The 16,294-nt window shown below is 40.9% G+C and overlaps 2 protein-coding genes across 2 annotated transcripts in view; one reads left to right on the top strand and one right to left on the bottom strand.

Annotated features, from left to right (window-relative positions):
• Positions 1-3,729: 3,729 nt before the first annotated feature.
• On the bottom strand, positions 3,730-8,325 carry GTF2H5 (general transcription factor IIH subunit 5). Its single transcript, XM_042477567.1, has 3 exons — positions 8,168-8,325; positions 4,883-4,938; positions 3,730-4,357 (listed from the first exon to the last, which is right to left on the bottom strand). The coding sequence occupies exons 2-3, from the start codon at positions 4,915-4,917 to the stop codon at positions 4,177-4,179; spliced, it is 216 nt and encodes a 71-aa protein (XP_042333501.1). The 5' UTR covers positions 4,918-4,938; positions 8,168-8,325; the 3' UTR covers positions 3,730-4,176.
• A 91-nt stretch (positions 8,326-8,416) lies between these two features.
• SERAC1 (serine active site containing 1) overlaps positions 8,417-16,294 on the top strand; it is a 36,221-nt gene continuing 28,343 nt past the window's right edge. Inside the window, 3 exon segments of the mRNA XM_042480534.1 lie at positions 8,417-8,478; positions 11,414-11,505; positions 13,411-13,447. Of these exon segments, the coding sequence (XP_042336468.1) occupies positions 8,471-8,478; positions 11,414-11,505; positions 13,411-13,447 (137 nt within the window). The 5' untranslated portion in view covers positions 8,417-8,470.

Genomic DNA, 16,294 nt, shown 5'->3' on the forward strand with positions numbered 1-16,294 from the left:
TGTGTTGTCACCTCCCACACTGAAGTGCTCCCATATCACACAGTACAGAATCCTTAGTAATAGTTTTTGTACTAATGCTACTAATAAATTGTAATTCTTGTATATCTCTGAATGTAATGGTAATAGTTGTGACATATACAATAAGCAAATTACATCTTTAAATTTAAATTTCACAAACACAGCCTAAATGTATTTTCATTTGCATAGTTTCCTATGATTAAGGTGAAAGTTTGGTAAGATGTAATGTTTTTTAAAATATGGGGGGGGAAACCACATCTGAGGCTTCTCTGTTCTCTGCCCACTGAGCCTTGGCCCACTCACACCTTCTCTTGTGTGGAGCTCCAGGATTTTAAAGGGATGCAGGTCAACACCACAGCCTGATTCTGCCAAAAGGCAGACAATTGGGGAGCAGTAGTGTCACCCAGTGTGGCCTTCATCCCCCTCACACCACTAGTGATGCCCCTGAGATCACTACTACTCATATTACTTTTATTTTGCAATCAGCTTTCTTGCCAATGGCAAAAGGTACAAATCCATGAAAATATCACAGGAAGTCCGCCGTGTCCCTTTTTCATTTCCCTCTCCCTTGGTTCTTGCACTCCACTTACATCTCCCACTCTGCCTTCCCTCTTTGTCTCTCCTTAGGCCACCACTCCCTATCTCTTGCACCTTCCATCACTTACACCTTCCTCTCTTGCTCCTTCCACTCTCCCACTGCACTCCTCACTCTCCCTTCTCTTCTTTCCCATTCTCCACTTTGCCATGTCTCCTGCCCTTGCTTCCTGCATTCCAGCACTTCCCACCTTCATTTGCTTCCCTTTATGCTGTTGCCTACTTACACCTGAAATTAGCAGAGGCTGCAGAAAGCTGCCACTATTGCTTTCATTTAAACAGAGACAGGAAAGAAGGCAGCTAAAGGCATGGGTGCCACCCTTGCTTCAAGACAAAGAACAGAAGCACAGGGTAGTATAATATGGGGGGGGGGGGGGGGTTTATAGCAGGAGCAGAGTTGAGGTAGGTGGCAAGGTGCGATAGAGAAAACATGACAATAATAAGAGTGCCTGTGAGAGTGGCCTGAATGGAATAGGCCAGATCAGGCCATTTTAGAAAAAGATTAATATTTCAGGAATAAGGAATCTGACCTTCTTCCCACCCACCCAGGTCCAAAATAGACAATAAATATGCATATTTATTTATTTAGCTCATATGCTTTTCCACTCAGAGACTCAAAGACCTGTTCATCTATGCACCTAGCAGGAAAAATGTAAAATGGTATAGGCATGCTCAGTGGAGAGGAGGAGAATGAAAGCACAAAGGAATAAGATTGGAGGTGAGGAGTGGGAGGATGAAAAACATCAGAACAAAAGCAGGGCCCACAGAGTGGGAACACCATTACAATAATACCATTGTGAGCTAGAAAAATAATTGTATAGATCATGTGATGCCTATGAACGACTACCTTGGCTCTACATTTACCTGGCACAAAATGAGGATTCTCTTCTAATACCTCATTTTCCAGATTATACTTTGTCCTGCTTATTTGAAGCAAAATTGATCAAGCTGGGGAAAATAGTAAGATTAGTAAAAAGTTAATAGCAATGAAAAGAAGATCACATAAGATCTCAGCATAAAAGGGGGACACTTATTCTCCTTGTGTCAGTCAAGTACTGAACTATGGTATCCTCTTAATTTTCTTCTAAAATGTGGCAAGAGCTCCCCTTACTGGCATGCTTTCTTTGATAAGGCATTGAGATGAGTAGATACTTGTTTGACCTAAAGTAACACAGAGTATGTGGAATATACCATGTGACGGATGAGGAAGTGCTTTCTTCATCTTTAAGGTCACATTCGTATTTCCCTTATCCATGGGAACAAGATCAAAATGCAAAGAACATATTGGGAGGGGGGATTGTAGAAATTTACTGGTAATGTGAGTCACTAAATGTGTGTGTGCTAAACTTGGATCTTGAATCAAATGCTACTATCTGTCTATCCACAGACTGACAATGTGGCTGTAAGCATCGTATCGTCATCTATTAAATGTGAACAGCACTGACTTACAGTGACAGGCTGTGCTGATTTTCAGAGTTCTAGTTGTCTAATCTTAAGTGTTTGAGGCTGTGATCTTTATGTATAAGATAGCAGTATAGTTTGATAATAAATGTGTGCTAGTTCTGGGCCTGTAGCCAACCTAATTATAGAGATAGATTTGAAAGCTTGAGAGAAAATGAAAATAAATGACTGCCTTATAACAAATCCGGCAATCTAGGGTTACTGACTGATGTAGTCAGGATGGAAGGCAGCCAAATACTCTGACCAGTATCTAAGATCTCGTTTTGATTGGATGAGATGGCAGGAGTAATGTCAAGATATTTTAGCTGATTAGCTAAACAGAGGCTGGAGAGAGGATTAACACAGAAGCCTTTTGAGCACCAAAGCACCAGATTTTGCTCTCAGCAAAGATGGTTCACCTCTAGACCGCAGCAGCAAAGTGACAGTTGATAACCTGAACTCCTATGAGTTGTAAGCTCTATTCCTTTCTTGATGAAGCTTGTTATCTAATATGCAACAAAACAATGCTGTAGACATAGTTGTAAACAGACACATTAGGAGAGAGATTGTAATGCTTTGCTATACAATTCTAACAAAGGTGAAGTTTTGTTCTAAGAATATGCATAGACTGATTTAATGTCTATGTAAGCGGTGCTGCTGAGAACGCAGTGTTTATCTGTGTTATTGGAATAAACATTAGAATGAAGCTACAACTTGTTCTCCCATTGTTCCCAACAGAACAATAAGTATGCTGATCTGACTACTGGATAGGACTGGACTTTGCAACCTTGGAAGCCTAGGTGACCAATATGATAAATTCCAGAAAATCCAAACAGATTCAGACCAACAGCCAGAAGGAAAAGAACCCTCCGATTTCTAAAACAGATATGAGGGTGGAGGAACAGTTTGTCCCTTAAAAATAATGAGCATTTTAAAAGACATTAAAATGTTGCAACTGTATTGCATCACCATGACAGCCACTTAACAACTGGCATGTTTTTTAATTAACTAGGAAATATTTGGCTTGGTAGAAGCAGTTGAAAGCCATGACTGTAAAACTTGTTTAATTCCTTTCTCTATCATTTTGTCAAAAATTAGTTATACAATTCTTTATTATGATACTGATCCAGTGGGATTGTTATCATCTGGTTTATACCTGGATACAACATAATTTGGATTAGGAGATGAGGAAAATATGTAACTACTTCCTGCAGCATGTATCTTGATATTGTACACTGATTATTCCTTTGATTAACTGACATCCAAAATATTAGACAAAAGTTCTTTCTCTCATGGTTATGCTTGGTTTTGTTGTGTGCCTTCTAGTAATTTCCAATTTATGGCAACCCTAAGGCAAACCTATTATAGCGTTTCTTGGCAAGATCTCTCTTCTCCAGAGTTGAAGTCCAACACTCAAATCGCTACACCACACAGGCTCCAACTGATCGTGCTAGTTCTTTGCTATTTGTGAACACACAGTTGGATTTAGGTAATTGTGAACAGAACTCTGGTACAGAATTTAGTGGTAGAGATAGAAAAAAGAAAACGGCTGGAAAGGGCTTAAGGTTTAACACAAAAAGATATGCAAGCACACTTATTCTAAGGCAGTAATCCTACACGTATTTACTAGGGAGGATGCTCTCTGAATTCAGAGGTATTTTTCACAGTACACACATATAAGACTGGGTATAAATGGTTTTATTATTGAATATACAGTAGTATCATGCTTTTCAACATATAGTACATGAAATTTGACATTCACTGATGTAAATTTCAAAAGAACAAAAGTAACAAAATATATTCAAAGCAAACTGTTAAGGCTGTCCTCTCTAAAGGAGAATTACAGAGAGCACTGATCCTTCCCTCTGGCATATAGGCAAATTAAAAAATTAAAATAAACTACCCACAAAATGACTTGCGGCGACAGCTATGTTAGACTGTTATCAGAATTACAAATATTTCCCATAGCGGGGGAAAAAAAAGCTAAACATACAATTTAAATAAATAATAACTAATGAGAAGGACCATGACTATCCAATCTACCTCAAATCAGTCACCAGGAAAATCTACCTACAGAATTTCAGTTCTGCATCTATAGATACAGTGTGGTGAAGACAATATTTTCTATTTCTGTGTAATGGGAAAAGAGTTTTGGTCCATTAACTCTCCCACTTTCTCTTGCAGGCAGTTAATCATCTCAGCTAACACAAAGACGTGTGTTTCATCCAAGTCTTGTATGATGAACTTTTTCCCCAGGGCATTTGATTCATCCAAGTACAGCAGGAACTGCTTCATGGCTGGGTCACTGTGGAGACATGAATAAATTTATTGTCACACCACATGTCACCTCAGTAAATTAAGTTTACAAACCCTTGGAATAACTAAATTGCAGTGCAGCTGAGAAAGAGTTCTTTTTCAGCAGTAGTCTGTTATTCCATAGTCATAATCTTTAACCCACTCTTTGGAAAAAAGATTGAATAATCATTTATGTGGACAATGTGATCCTGTTGTAAATAATTAAATCTTCTGAGATTGTGGAAATAATTGTCAGAAAGCTGATAAAACAAGAACTGTTAGTGAAGACAAAAATCATCCCTGAGAGTTATCTCAAGAATCGTAGACAGTTGACAGCCAAGAGACTGAGCAGACTCAAATGTTTTAAAATTAGGGCTTATTTTTCTGACTTGGCATTATCACAGTTACAAATACTGCCAATATTTTTTATTAAGTAATCCATATGAAAGATTTTCTTATAAAATACAATCAGCTACTTTGTGTAGACACGTTGTACATCTGAAATGTGGCTAATTACCAATATGTTGTTGCTTACCATTCTATAAGTATTCCTTTCAAAACATTCACCATCTTCCCAAAAGTGTCAGGTTCCTATGGAAGCAAGAAAGAGGGTTTGTAAAATACACATTTAGAAACCGCACTAATTAAGCACATTTCACTGTGTGCAGATTCAATAGGTCTACTCTAAATGGGAAAAGCAATTAAATTTAGGCCGAAAAAGCTGAATCACCGTAGGACTGTGATTATGCCACAATGCACTTGCTGGTCTTTAAGCAGCCACAGGAGCTCCTCTTCATGCTTGATAATTACAGTATTTAATGATTTCACTTTAACTGCTGTGGTTATAATCTATGCTTTCATCCAATTTGCAATTTAGACAGAGATATTTAAAATTCTCAGCCAGAGTACTCCTTTAGTGCCTCACCAAACTACAAAGGACTTCATGAGATGCACTTATGACAATTAAAGTGGAACCACAGTGGTAGAAATATGTAGTGTGAAATATCTGAGTTTGGAGTTCAGTCAGAAAAATATTAAACGAACAATCACAAACAGAACAGAATGGTATGACAGTTTATGGACCATCAAGTTTACTGTGGCCTGAAAGTTCACAGGTGACAATTCACGGCTGTAGACAATTTTCAATGGGTCAGCAAAAACAAAAATGGAGGAGAGAAGTGTTGGATCATCCATTTCTATAAACCAAATTTAACTGATGGTGGGGGGCAGATTGTCATTTGAGGGGCAATGCTCTTATTTGCCTCATCAGTAAATTCTTGAATCCATTTTTAGACTGAGCCTTAGGTCTCACTAAATGTTAGCTTTTGAGATGTCTAACAATTAAAATTTCCAGGACAAGGTCCTTGGGGCAAGGGGGGGAGGAATCTCTGGGCAAGAGCCTCCCATAAAAACTGTCTTGTTATTTTTCTAATTTGTCAGATTTTAGGCTTTTCACTTAGAATCACAGAATCATAGAGTTGGAAGAGACCACAAGGGCCATCCAGTCCAACCCCCTGCCATGCAGTAACTCTCAGTCAAAGCATCCCCGACAGATGGCCATCCAGCCTCTGCTTAAAGACCTCCAAGGAAGGAGACTCCACTACACTCCAAGGGAGTTTGTTCCACTGTCGAACAGCTCTTAATGTCAGGAATTTCCTCCTAACGTTGAGGTGGAATCTCTTTTCCTGGAGCTTGCATCCATTGCTCCGGATCCTAGTCTCTGGAGCAGCAGAAAACAATTCAGTTCCCTCCTCAGTATGACATCCCTTCAAGTATTTAAACAGGGCTATCATATCACCTTTTAACTTTCTCTTCTCCAGGCTATACATCCCCAGCTCCCTAAATTGTTCCTCATAGGATATGGTTTCCAGACCCTTCACCATTTTGGTCGCCCTCCTTTGGACACGTTCCAGTTTCTCAATGTCCTTCTTGAATTGTGGTGCCCAGAACAACACAGTATTCCAGGTGGGGCCTGACCAGAGCAGAATACAGTGGCACTATTACTTCTCTTGATCTAGACACTATACTTTTATTGATGCAGCCTAAAATCACATTGGCCTTGTTAGCTGCACTGTTGACTCATGTTCAATTTGTGGTCTACTCGGACTCTCAGGACCCTTTCACATGTAGTCTCATTTAGCGAGGTGTCCCCCATCCTATATCTGTGCATTTTTCCGCCCTGTTGAAGTTCATTTTGTTAGCTTTGGCCCAGCTTTCTCATCTATTAAGGTCATTTTGAATTTTGATCCTGTCCTCTGCGGTATTAGCTACTCCTCCTAATTTTGTGTCATCTGCAAATTTAAGTATGCCCCCAATTCTGTCCTCCAAGTCATTGATAAAGATGTTGAATAACACTGGGCCCAGGACAGAGCCCTGTGGGACCCCACTGGTCACTTTTCTCCAGGATGAAAAGGAGCCATTGCTGAGCACCATTAGGGTTCGGCCAGTCAACCAGTTACAAATCCATGTAACAGTTACCTTGTCTATCCCACATTTTACAAGCTTGTTTGCAAGAATGTCATGGGGAACTTTGTCAAAGGCCTTACTGAAATCAAGATACACTATATCCACAGCATTCCCTTCATCTACCAAGCTGGTAATGCCATACTCTGTACAATTGAAGGTATTGTGCATAGCAACATAATGAGGGCCAACCATCCTGTTGTAACACCAAAAGGTTTCAGACTTCCTTAGGTTTCAGACTTGGGCCCTGAAACCTGGGAGTGTGTTCTCAGTAGTAGGTGCTGCTGGGCAGTTAGCTTACACACTGATTAGTCTCCATAAAATGGAAGTGCTGCATATAACAAGGGTGCTTTTCTCCTCCCTTTAAATACAGAGGTGCTGTCCTGGCCGTTCTACCAAAGACTCTCTTCTGTGTCTACTGTAACTAACCAAAACATCAATCCTTCCAAATGCATCTGAGGAAGTAGAATGAAGTCTACGAAAGCTCATGCTGCCAATTCCTTTCTTTCAGTTAGTCTCAAAGGTGCTCAAAGGACTATCTAGGTTCCTTCTCTACTGCAACTCTATGCTCAACTTTAACTAAAAGTCGCACTGAAGGATCTATAGGTTCCTAGAGAGAATACTCTACTAGGCCTTTGTAGCTCCTCCAGAGAAGTTCTGTGGTCAGTGTCTGTTGGATGTTGACGACAGAGTTGCTCTGGAGGACCTACAGATCCCTAGAGAGTCCTCTCAGGTAAAAACATGGTGTTTTTGTTATTTGCGGTTTTTTCTGCATTCACGGGGGTCTTGTGCCCCTAACCCTAGTGAATGTGAAAGGACTATGTGCATCTACACTCCACAGATAATACAGTTTGACACCACTTTAGCTGCCATGGCTCCATCCTATCTTGGGATTTGTAGTTTAGTGAGGCGCCATCATGCTTTGGCAGAGCAAGCTAGCTAAAGACCTTGTAAAACTACGAATCCCAGGATTCCACAGGACGGAGCCACACCACTCAAAAGTGGTGTCAAACTGCATCTAGCTGCCATCCGCAGTGGTGGGCTCCATCTACACTGGAGAAATACAGACAGCCCTCTACATTTGCGGCTTTGAGTTTTGTGGACTTGATTAATATGTCCTCTCTAGGAATATCTAGGTCCTCCAAAGCAACTCTATGGTCAATTTTAACCAAACGTCACACTGAAGGACATCTAGAGATTCCTAGAGAGGACACTCCACTGGGCATCATCAGTAGCTCCTCCAGCGCAACTCTATGGTCAATGCTTGTCAGATGTTGACCATAGAGTTGCACTGGAGGACCCAGAGATTCCTAGAAAGGTGCTCTCTCGGGTAAAAACATTGTATTTTTTTAGTTACGTTTCAGCAACAGGTGAAACAGCCCCAGGGACAGCGAGCCTTCCGCTGAGACCTCCGCTGGACCAGCGACGTCGCCTTGACGACGGAGGAGCTCAGCTGACCGGAAGCGGAAGGAAGGGAAGGGATCTCCCGCCGGCCCATGCTCTGGACGCAGACCGACCGGCTGCGCATGCGCGCCGCCGAATCGGTTATTATCCCTGTCTATTGGATGGAGGCTGAGGGCTGCGCATGCGCAGTTGGTTAGGTAAGGCCAGCTGCTGCTGCTGCTGCTGCTGCTGGGAGTCAGTGTCTCACACAGCGGAGATGGACAGGTATGCGAGCGAGAGGGACCCTGCGTTGCGTCCGCACCGGAGAAATAACCCGGTTTGGCACCGCTTTGACTGCCAAACATAATTATTAAGCATAACTGTTAAATATAATTCTGCTGACTTTATCATTCTTCATATGTCTATACAGTATCTTATATCAAACAACCACGCACTTGTTTCCCCTTATGATTCATTCTCTCACTCTGGCTGCATCCGCACTGCAGAGATAATCCAGTCTGACACCGCTTTAACTGCCCTGGCTCAGTGCTAGGAATCCTGGGAATTGTGGTTTTGTTGGACATTTAGCCTTCTCTGTTAGAGAGCTCTGGTGCCGCAGCGAACTACAATTCCCAGAATCCCCTAACACTGAGCCGGGGCAGTTAGAAGTGTGGTGCCAAACTGGATTATCTCTGCAGTGCGGATGCAGCCAGGGCAGTGTCCTCCTTTTCCAGGACATGCCCCTACATTTCAGCCTTCTGGTCCAGGAGGAATCTCACAATGCCCTCCACTCTGAGCGTGAGATAAGAAGAAGGTAAAACCTGGGCTCTTTCTGCAGTGAAGAGGCAGAAATAGATGTCTGTGGCTGACGCTGCCCACCATTGGAACAGATAGTTCCCAAATGTGTCCAAGAAAGCATGGGTCACCCTGCCTTCTTCTGGGTATTCATTTAGCATGAAGACTCCTCAAAAGCAGGGCAGAGAATCCTCCTCATTCCTCCTCTCCAATGCCACTCCACAGGACTTCGAGAATGCCTGGGCTTTGTGTGTTTGTGTGTTTTCGTGGGCGTAATTGTTGCAGAGCAGTCACATCTGGTTTACACGCTAATAGGCAAGCCTCTGCAAAGCAGAAATGTTGCATTCAACAAGGTGTGTTGTTGTTGTGGTTTCTGATTTGAAGATGTGAAGCTGAATCCCCACCCGTTTGGGGGATGTCATGTCACACATGTTTGTTGTTGTGTGTCTTCAAGTCATTTCCGGCTTATGGTGACCCTAAGGTGACCCTATTGGGGTTTTCTTTTTTTTGGCAAGCTTCTTCAGAGGGGGTTTGCCATTTCCATCCTCTGAGGCTGAGAGACTGTGACTTGCCTAAGGTCACCCAGTGGGTGTAACATGGCCGATCTGGGCTTCAAACCAGAATCCCAGTCAAACCAGTACATCATACTGACCCCTCCACTTTTGAGATGTCATGCCACAGATGTAGTATGTGTGAAATCTCTGCATTGCTTAGAGTATATTAAATCTGGCATGGTCTCTTCTGACTATCATGCATATTAGAAACCTTTGTAGCACATTAAATTAGATTCCTGAAGCTGCATCTACACTGCAGAATTAATGAGATTGCTTCAGCTGCCATGGCTCAATGCTATGGAACTCTAGGATTTGTAATCGTGTGAAATACTTAGCCTTCTCTCTGAGCTCCGGTGCCACAAGAAACAACAAATCCCAGCATGCCATAGGATCATAGAATCATAGAGTTGGAAGAGACCGCAAGGGCCATCCAGTCCAACCCCCTGCAGCGATGATAATTAAAGAGGTGGCAAGCTGAATTAATTCTGCAGTGTAGCAACAGCCTGAAACTTCTGTGCTTCTCCCAGCTCCAGAGAGGGAAGGTTCTTTGCCTTACTCTTGTCAGTCTGTAGCTTTACCTAGCTAGAGTTCTTCCTTGGGATTAGCTGGGCTACCAAGGATATAAAGGAGGAGAGAATTAAGGACCTGGGTGTGTTTAGGCTGAGGGAGAGAAAGTTAAAAGGTGATATAATAGCCCTGTTTAAATATTTGAAGGGATGTCATATTGAGGAGGGAGCAAGCTTGTTTTCTGCTGCTCCAGAGACTAGAATCCAGAGCAATGGATTCAAGCTACAGAAAAAGAGATTCCAGCTCAACATTAGGAAAACCTTCCTGACACAGTAAGAGCTGTTTGATAGTGGAACACGCTCCCTTGGTGTGTGATGGAGTCTCCTCCTTTGGAGGTTTTTAAACAGAGGCTGGATGGCCATCTGGGAGGAGTGCTTTGACTGTGTATTCATGCATGGCAAGGGTTGTACTGGGTGGCCCTTAGGGTCTCTTCCAACTCTATGTTCTGTGAAATTGAATAAAGTCTTTCCCCTTTCTGAAAATCTATATTACAAGATAACAAATATGTGACTTTAACATTCTTTACATATACTGTACATTTTATGCCAAACAATTAGCTTGTGGAGTTTTATCATGTCACATAGGCACTTCCAGTCTAGATGCATGGAGGAAAATGTGTCTATTGTTCCTTGGTGTTCTTCTGTAGACACTGCATATTCTTGGGTGCCTTTCTTTTTATATGGAACATGTTTCATACTTGTAAAACACTTCAATATTTATAATACAGTACTGGATAATACAGGGATTATATATGCACAATATTTGTAATGCATGAGGTGACATACATCTCACATTACACCTGCTGAGAAATTTTCCTTCTTCTTGATACTGTAAATGTACCTTTAATCAAGATTGGCGTGATTCCATTTAATGCCCATCAACAAAGGTAAATTAGGTCTGGACCCCAGTCACCTGTGGATACTGGATCCACAGATGTATTTAGTAGCGTTTCTGCATGCAGTTATGTTGAACAATGTGCTCTGCTATCTTTTCTAACTTGTGTTGTAATCATTATTGGATGTTTTTAAAGGTACACTGCCAGATGCCATACCAACTAACTATGACACTTAAACTTGGTAAAGCATAGCATATCCTGCATAAGCTTTCTCATATAGTGAGATGCATAATTTTTCCTGCATTATGTATGGAATTCTGTTCAAGGATAGATTTCAAATGTGTCCCTGAAGAACAGTGTGCTATTCCTGATCTGGAGAAACCACAGACAGTGGAAAAACGAGGCTAAATTATAGGTAAAAAAAGTTTGGATGTAGACTTGTTTAAATTACCATTTTAAACCTTTACAGAATGTCTCTGGCTGCTTATTGTGGGATGTGCTGCAGAAAGATAGGAACATTGGGTTCAGCCCAGAAAAGCGAGCACTCATGGAAAGATATCAGTAAGTGCAAATCTATTATTATTATTAGCCTATGGCAGGGCAGGGGTGGGCAACTGCATAGCAGTCAATCCCCTCCCCTCAAACTAAACCCAAATACCTTTGTTTTTATGCTGCAGCCACTCTCAAAATGGCGACGGGAAGAGAAAAAATTGAGATATTCTTCTGCAGGACTTCTCAGCATGGCAACAGAAAGTAAAGGCATGTTTTTTTCTCTCTTGCCATTTTGAGAGTGACTATAGAGGAAAACGGAGGTATTTGTTATTATGGGGTTCTTGGGTGCTCATGGGAGTATTGTTTTACATTTTCATGCATGAGTAGGTTTTTGCATGATTTTAGGGCAAGAAATTTTTGAAAGTCATGTTGCTTTTTAATATAAAATTGGAGGGCTGGGAGGCTTTTGAAACTTCAGAAAAACAGAAAAGTTGAGCCCAGGGGCTGTGCTTTGCTCGCCCTGCCTAAGGGGGAAATATAATACAGTACATTATTTTATACAAAGCTCGACAGCTAGAGTCTGGCTAGAAATCCCTTTCTAATCTAGTTGTGGTTGTTGCGTTAAGTTGGGTTGGGACAACAGCCCTGGTAACATTTGTCAGGGAGATTTTGGGGCCCCTTTCTATATGATTGATGAGGAGTTGTTTTGGTTTGCTTTAATAAACAGTTGATACATTATCAGCAGTCAGCTGTTTTGGTTATGGGTTTTGTCTGTTTTGTGAACTGAGAAACAGGAAGTGGAGATACTGTGGGAAGCATCAACGAACGCTAAGAATATTTCATTAACATAATTGTTAATGCGCATTAACAAAAGAGGATGTATGCCATTTTGATCACACACCTGACCATTGCATCCTTGGTCCTCATCACTTTCTACTGCTGAACAGTAGATTCATGATCTTTATATATGTGTACTGTAGCTATCTGGCGTATCCTAATTTCTGAATTAATAGATTAAGTAGTATTTTAAAAAAGAAGCCAAACATTGTTCTGCAATTCAGGTTGCTAATACTAGGAATGAACAAACTTCCCTTTCTGTCACATGCTGTTGAACTGTAACAATCTGAGGAAAACCTGAATAATGCTAATTGGTGTCATCGGGAAAAGATAGACAGCTTATTATAAAGTTTAATTCAAAATAATCTAAAAGTAGCATCCTGTGGTAGAGCCACTTCAGAATCAGAATAATCTGCTAAATGTGATTAATAATTTAAATGGATGGAAGACGGCGCCTACATGCGAAAAACAACAACAAAATAAATTCTTTTGATGGAAAGAAATAACTTTGTAAATCTAATACTTTGCACATTTATTCAAATTAAATCTCTTATGTTTAGTGAGCTTTATTGCTGAGCTCTAAAGCACTAATACCTTTACTATAGGTTTTTTAGAAAATTGGATTAAAGTCTCATTAAGACTGCAATCCTTTACTCACTAATCTATAATCCAAGGAGTAAACATCATTGATTTTAGTGAGATTTACTTTGCAATAGGCATGCATAGAATTTTTTTGAAAATTAGTTGTACTTGTGTCATACATAGCTTCTTCATATTGGTTTCAGTGGGATCTTGGTATAACAGGGTGCATCTGCACTGTAGAAATAATGCAGTTTGACATGACTTCACATGCTGTGGCTCCATCCTATGAAATCCTGGGACTTGTAGTTTTACAAAGTCATTAGCCTTGTCTGCCAAAGCACACTGATGCCTCACAAAACTACAAACCCCAGGATTCTGTAAGATAGAGCCATGGCAATTAAAGTGGTGTCAAGCAGCATTATTTCTATACTGTAGATGCACCCTTAGCTTTGAACCAACCCTTTGTTATTTCTGATGTTATAAATCAATAAAGCAGTTTATACTAAAATCTGCCCTTTTGCATATACACTGATGCTGAGTATTTTAATTTTTAAGGGAAAATTGCAAAATTAACTGGCTCACTTATTCTTGGGTAAGTATTAACAAGAAAACATCTATTTTTATTTATACAGTTAAAACTGAAGTGGTATTTTTGTGCCTATGTGTAACTTTTTTTTAACCAATGAGCATTTAAATGTGATATACTGTATATTCATTTTTCAACTGTCACTATGAATGCTGTAGTACATGGTGAGTCAAACCAAGGTCTGGCAACTTACCCAATAATGGCCACTTTCAAAATTATGAATAAATACATTCTACAAAATATGTAGTTTTTAACAATATATATGATTGGCAATACATATGATGTTGCATTTAATTTATTAATCAAAATTGTTCCCCTCAAGCAAAACAGCTGTGTTTATCTTTTGGAAAATCTTCCTAAGGATACATTTGTAATCCTAAGCATTGAGAAAAACCAAACAAATATACACCATACTGATCACAACCTCCACAACAGTGTAAATTTCGTTTTTTGTGGGGGGGTTTGGGCTATGTGGCCATGTTCTGGAAGAGTTTATTCCATGCCAGCATTCTCTGAAGATGCGAGCCACAGATGCTGGTGAAACGTCAGGAATAAACTCTTCCAGAATATGGCCACATATCCTGAAAAACCCACAAAAATTTATGGATGCCGGCTGTGAAAGCCTTCGACTTCACGACAACCTGTGGCATGAATTTGTAACTGTACATGTTATGTGAGTCTTGTATTTTGTTATGTTGTTTTTGTTGTGTTGTTATATGACTTCATGTCAGCTCTTAATTAGGGAGACCTTATCATAGGGTATTCTTGGCAAGCTTTATTCACAGGATATTTTTCATTGCCTTCTTCTAAGAGCGAGAGTGTGAGTTGCTCAGAGTCCCCCACTGGCTTTCTGCAGTTCAGCAGGGATTTGAAGCCATGTCTCCTGGACTCCAACCCAGTACTCAAACTCCTATATTGCACTGGCCCTCCAGTGTGTATTACATTGACTATACTTCATTCATGTATCTGAGGAAGTAGATTATAATCCATGAAAACTCTCCATAATACTCACCTCCTTCTTTCATATTAAAAAGGGGGGGGGAAAGTTGACTTGGCTATCTTTGGCTTTATCCTTTGTTTCCAATCAGTTAGACTTCCTAGATTTGAAACTGATTTTTCAAAGTAGATCAGAGCAAATCGGTTTGTGCTTATTTTGTGACTGTGTCTCCTGTGTGTTGGTCACCCCATAATAAAACAATGAGCAGCTGAGCAGCATGTCTTGACTGTTGCTTTGTTTCTGCTTGGCAGCTTAACACCATGGATGCTATTTCAGGCCAAGGAATAAATAGGAGGAAGTGGTGATGTTTTGTTTGTCTTCCTGGTCTCTGTGACTCTCACAAATGGATCTTGCACCTATGCAGAGCCTCCAGTGGAAAATTCTTCAGCTAATAGCTCTGTCAAGAACCCCATCTTCTCATTTCCAACATACATGATCCTGTGTGCCTAACTCACTTTCTCTTCCTTTCCATCCGTCATAGAGTTAACATCACAAGAATATGAGTTTATAGTTGTCGTATTTGCTGGTATAATTTTCTACAGTTGTAATTGTTCTTACTAGTTAGTAATCCTCCCCCATTATTATTATTTTTTTAAATCTCTAGTTAGATGACCCTTTCTTTCCCCCACCTCAGGACTGTGGTATACTGTATGCATTTTGTATATGGTCTCTAAGGCTCTTTTTAACACATTCATCACTTGTATTAAGAAAATATTGTCATAGAATCATAGCGTGGAAGAGTCCACAAGGGCCATTCACTCCAACCCCCTGCCATGCAGGAGATCACAAACAAAGCATCCCCGACAGATGGCCATCCAGCCTGTTTAAAGACGTCCAAGGAAGGTAATCTCATGGCCATTCTCGGTGTTTGTTTTGATTGGGTGAGGGCAGTTCCATCTAATAATAATTAAAAAATTATTTTATTTATATTGCCCTGCCTCTCCCTACAGATCGAGGCAGGGTTACAACCCAATAAAAACATTCAATACAGTCAATTAAATACAGCAATTCAATAAAACAGTTCAATAAATACATCATGTCAGCGGTAATGATATCACTTTGAGAAGGCATTGTCATTCCACAGCGGTTTTTACAGAGAATCATCATCGAGGATTGATAGTGAATATCCTAAACAAATTCAGATGGGTAGGCCTGCCGGAAGAGCTCCGTCTTGAGTGCCTTTTTGAAAGCATCCAAGGTGGTAATGAGACAGATCTCTTCTGGCAGGCCGTTCCACAGTTTTGGGGCTGGGGCAGTGAAACTTCTTTGGGAAGTCATGGCGAGTCTAGTTGTCTGTATTTCCAATAAATTATTCCCGGATATTCTGAGAGTGTGGGGCAGCTTGTGTAGGGAGAGACGTTCCCAGAAGTAACTCGGGCCCAAGCCATATAGGGCTTTAAAGGTGATAACCAACACCTTGTACTGTGCCCGGAAGCTAATTGGCAGCCAATGAAGTGATTTTAATACAGGTGTTATATGGTCAAATCTGGAAGCACCAGTGACCAGTCTGGCTGCCATATTTTGAACCAGTTGAAGCTTCTGAACTTGGCACCAGGGTAGCCCTATGTAGAGTGCACTGCAGAAATCAAGATGAGAGGTTATGAGTGCATGTACCACAGCTTCAAGGTCCCTTTGGTCCAGGCAAGGATGCAGATGGCGTATCAATCGAAATTGATAACAAGCACTCCTGGCTGTCGCATCAACTTGGGATGACAACTGTAGTGACGAGTCCAGGAGTACTCCCAAGCTGTGGACTTTGTCCTTTAGGGGAAGTGTGACCCCATCCAGGACTGGTTGACAAATTTCCTTTCCCGTCCTTGGTTTCCTATCGCTAGTACCTCTGTTTTCTCTGGATT

The sequence above is a fragment of the Sceloporus undulatus genome, chromosome 1 (assembly GCF_019175285.1).
Source record: "Sceloporus undulatus isolate JIND9_A2432 ecotype Alabama chromosome 1, SceUnd_v1.1, whole genome shotgun sequence".
Classification (NCBI taxonomy): domain Eukaryota; kingdom Metazoa; phylum Chordata; class Lepidosauria; order Squamata; family Phrynosomatidae; genus Sceloporus; species Sceloporus undulatus.

Bases quoted from the DNA above. Each gene is read 5' to 3' on its own strand.
- GTF2H5 (XM_042477567.1), bottom strand. From the start codon at position 4,917: ATGGTGAATGTTTTGAAAGGAATACTTATAGAATG. The intron at 4,358-4,882 runs GTAAGCAACAAC...ATGTCTCCACAG, and splicing joins AAAGGAATACTTATAGAATG to TGACCCAGCCATGAAGCAGT.